The sequence below is a fragment of the Vicugna pacos genome, chromosome 8 (genome assembly GCF_048564905.1).
Source record: "Vicugna pacos chromosome 8, VicPac4, whole genome shotgun sequence".
Taxonomy (NCBI): domain Eukaryota; kingdom Metazoa; phylum Chordata; class Mammalia; order Artiodactyla; family Camelidae; genus Vicugna; species Vicugna pacos.
Window position 1 is genome coordinate 16521416 of NC_132994.1, and position 4566 is coordinate 16525981.

A 4566-nucleotide genomic window follows, 5' to 3' on the forward strand; every position below is an offset into this window, starting at 1 on the left:
TATAATTAGCATCTTAAGAAAAGTAGTGGCATGCCCTATTGAGTGGTACTGAGTGATTAATACTACATTTTAAAACATCATCCCCACAAGTTTATTCATTTTATGTATTGTTACTTAACTTCTTTATTCATTCATTTTATACCCACCATTGAATTCCTATGGTCATAAAAATTTCATGGTGTATGTCACTGGGGAGAAAATGACCACTGTGGGGATTCTTGGAAGTTTTAGGAACCTGAGCAATCATTTACTGTAGGGGGTTAGCTGTCTCACCTAATGCATTGAGTCCTTCTACTTTTTAATTTCTCCCCTGAAAATAGACTGTGTCATACTCTAAAAAACAAGGTGGTCTTTTTTTTTTCCCTTTTATATTTCTCAACAGTGACTTTTAACTTAGCAGTCAAAAAAAGGATCCGGAATGTGACAATTTTGCCCATTTAGCATGATATTCACCCTGATATAAGTCTTTTCAAATATCTTTATACAAGTGAATACCCAAGGCCACCCCATCAAACCATTCCTATGTTGTTCCTATTTGATCATGAAGGAAGTGTTTGTATTTTGTAAGATCAGACTCGCAGTAATTGGTAGATAAAATTTCTCACGATGCTACAACAGTAGCCATCATGAGTGTGCAACCGCTTTTTGTGCTAAATCCCCAACCCCCCTTCATTCCTAACATCTGATTACGTCACAATGGCTGAAAACCTTCCACAAAAAGCATGTTTGGGAGAATATGTGTAACACAATTTTCTCACAAAGCAACTTTCTGAAAACTGATTAACTAAACTGATGATCACTTTTGATTGCCAAGTAGTCTGCAGAAACAAAATCTTGCGTCTGCTTTGGTTAGGTAACTCAAGTTTTTTTTAACAATCAGAATGCTTTAAGGATACATTTTCACCCCAAGGAAGGGACTTGACTCTTGGATTTAAGACCCATTCCTTGACAATATATACAAAATTTCTGTAACTTGTCATCTGTCCATTCTTTGAAGCTGTCAAAGCCAAGAACCCATAAACAAATCACAAATATAGCAATAACCTACATTAATTAACATTCCCCTTTTAACATGTTGACATTTTTACTAAAGGATTAGTTATTTTTGCATTTCCATTTCTCATATCCCATGACATTCCATAAAAATTGCATTATTGCTTTATAGGCCACACAACATTCAAAAGTATGTTTATATGCATTGCCTGTTTTCCTTGATCTCTGATAAGAGTTTGATACTGATTTTACTACAGAAATTTAAGTTTGAAAAACCAGTTAGTATTTCTTCTCAGAACTTAATTGTTCACATCACTAATCACTACATGCATATTTAGCTCTGATTATATTGCTCAAAAACTGCACCCATTATCAGAACAGTGCAAATGATTATTTAATTTTAAAAGTAATTATAATGGCTTAAATTCAAAGTTATTCAAATGAACACTGTCAAGTAATTTCACTTGAGTGTGTATATATTTCATCACCACTTTTTTACATTTACCCATCAATTCTTCACAATTTTTTAGTATCAGATTTCCCTCCCAAATCCCCAAACTAAGAATGCCAAATAGCCTTGGAAACCCACAGCTCCGTATTTTAATGTTTTAAGAACACATTTGTGGACTCACAAAAATGTTCATCTTTCAACTTTGACAATGCAGTTCTTACTTAAAACAAACCTGTTCTAAAATCCCAACAAATAATTCTGAGAATTAACTTAAACACCTTGACAGTGTCCCATAAAAAGGGTATGACAGTAAAGTGCCAATAGGCATGGCAATGACCTCTTCGATGGGATCATTTAACTCCTTGGGACTGGGAAATGCCAGCACCAAGGATTACACTGAGATTCAATTTTACTGAAGGCTACATTTAATTTACCCATTTTCCACAACCTATTATACTCATTAAATGTTAGAATGAAATGTAAATGTTTTGTGTAGCCCTCAAACTTATACTAAGATTTGAGAGAGATGTACTTTAAAAAAGCACGGGGTTATATATATAAAATCAGTGGCAAAAAGTTTCATTAAGCACCAGGAACTAATTTTTGTCACCCCATACTCATTTTGTAGGTAAGTTTCAATAACCGGCAAGGCACATTTACAAATATTCCAATGAATACTTATTGACAAATTTTAAATTACACTCTATGTCCCAGCTATCCCAGTAACTGACATACAACATACTAAAATGGTTTATTAAGATAACATAAAAAAAAACCAATTAATGTGAAACATACAGGCTATTGGCAACCACTATCTAAAATTATGTAAGTACAAATAAACATACTGAAATGTGTGCATTTCTAAGTTTTTAAACCAGAATATTTCTACACTAACACACATTTATATTAATGACACATAAAAAAAATAAAAACTTTATTACAAAAATAAGTTACACTCGCCTCCAGCTTACAGTATAAAACAATTTTATTTGCAGGAATGCAAAATGATTGTTTGCCATGAGCATTTTGAACATATGACATGTCTAATTTTCTTGTTAAATTTGCATTTACTGGGGGAACTGGTGTGTATAAAACCTTAATTAAGTATAATAAGCTCTGATCTTCATCGTGGTGCCTATTGGGTATGTGATATAACTGCAGTATCCCTTTGGGGAAGGGGAAAAGGGATTTCTTTATACCAAGTCCTAATTAAACTATAATTTCACTTTTGACTTTAAGCTATCAATTTAGGACTTGGCAAAAAATTTTTTTTGAGGGTGATTCAATAGAGGATGCTTCACCACTGAACACTCACTGTCATCAAGGTGCTTTAGAAAATTAAAAACATAGCACAAATGATTGTACTCTATTCTACAAGTTATCATGACCTGCATAAGAAATGGAAAGCTGATTCACATTTTTGCAGTGATCAGCAGTAAGAAATGCACTAATGAAACATACCTTTTACCTAAAAAGCTAAACTACAGCCATATACTAATTTCCTATGATTTATGAAAAAACTTCAAAATATCCAAATGTCAGGCTTCGCTGTACAATTGTCAGTTTTAGTCTGACTTTTTATAAAGGGACACTGCAGTATTTAGTACAAGTTCGGATGCACTTTTTTTGAACATCTGATGTCTTACAAAAGTAACATCTTGCTAAACTATTATACATCCAAATAACTACAATATCTGAAGAAGCAAGGCTGCTTTTTCAGCCACAAAATACGACAAAAGCAAGGCCTGTTATGATGGTCATGAGGAAGTCTTACAAGCCTCTGAAACTAAAGGCAACTAAGAATGTTACATTTGGTATATTAAAATCTTACCCTCATATCATTTAACAAGCCTTGCTTTTATCTACAAAGATTTTCTATGTACAGTACAGACAGGGTATAGTTCAATCCTCTGCTACTGAGGTAGTTAACCAACCCTTTAAAAAAAGGTTCTGAAAAGAACCACTATCTGGAATGCCTGACTAACCAGCTCTGATGATTACACCTGAAACTGCATATCTGAACACAATCCAAAAGTGATTACTATAAAAAAGATATAGACAATCATGATTAACCTTGGTGAGCAGAAATAAAATTTAAGGATACCAACAATGGCATTCATCTATACCACTGCAATAAAATTTAAATGCACAAATTCAAGAGAATGTTTCAGAAAACCACTGCTGGGATCCTTAATTTAAAAAAACAGGGGAAAAATCTACTTAGAGCAGATTTTTTAAAGAGAAGAACTTTATTCTTTATTAAGATACCATGCTAGAAGTTATGAAGAATTTCTGTTGGAACACATTTGGAAAATAGAGTAGCTTTAGTTTAATAACTTGCACTGCAGAGAAAATTGTTAAAGAAATTCATGTCAAAGTCCAAGTATTAGTTCAATGTCCTGTATTTGATTCCATGATCTTCATAGGAAGGTCTTCTGCAATAGAATATGCTCCTATACAGCCGAGATATTTAAGGTTGCTTGATTTCCTTACCATTACTCCACTGCAAGCTTCTGGTGTAATCCCACATAGCAAGTCAGTCTTCATTGTAACAGGTCAGGACCGGCCTCGACCCCTTTTCCCTGCTAGCCAGGTAACAAAAGGAATCAGTTAGATAAATCATTTTAGATTAATAATGTGTACATACATAATGACAATGTTAAAAAATAAAAGCTTTAACATAGTAATTATTTAAAGTCTAACCATAAAGTTTCCTTTAATAACTATTAACTTCTTTTTGCTTGTTTTTCACTTGTTTTGAGGTGAGGTTTTTGGTTTGCTTTTTTGTCCTTTATGGAGGGCTGCAGGGTGGGAAAGTACTAGATTGAGGTTTGAAAACCCCATTTTCTTCACAAACTGATTTTATTAAAAAAAAAAAAAAGTAAAAGCTAAAGGAAAACCTAACAGAAGTTAACACCTTAAGGCATGTGCCTCCATTAACTTTCAAGAAATTCCTGTTTTTGAAACATTAAGTGATCATAGCATATGCTGAAAGTAAACATCTGAGATCTTTCTGACCTTCACATTTGAAACTCACTGATTAATAACATTTATAAAAAACATAGTTTTTCAATATTTTTCACATGTGGCCTTAACTGTCAGGTGTAAATCTTCAAATTTAG

General features: G+C 33.1%; 1 protein-coding gene across 3 annotated transcripts in view; it reads right to left on the reverse strand.

The window, feature by feature from the left end:
* Positions 1 to 2407: 2407 nt before the first annotated feature.
* Positions 2408 to 4566, reverse strand: part of SYNCRIP (synaptotagmin binding cytoplasmic RNA interacting protein) — a 25659-nt gene continuing 23500 nt past the window's right edge. For 2 of the 3 annotated variants that reach the window (XM_006200317.4, XM_006200319.4), the window contains one exon: positions 3675 to 4029. In XM_006200317.4, the coding sequence (XP_006200379.1) occupies positions 3988 to 4029 (42 nt within the window). In that variant the 3' untranslated portion in view covers positions 3675 to 3987. Of the gene's footprint in view, positions 4030 to 4566 lie in introns of all 3 variants that reach the window. The other variant, XM_015236021.3, reaches the window with a different exon arrangement.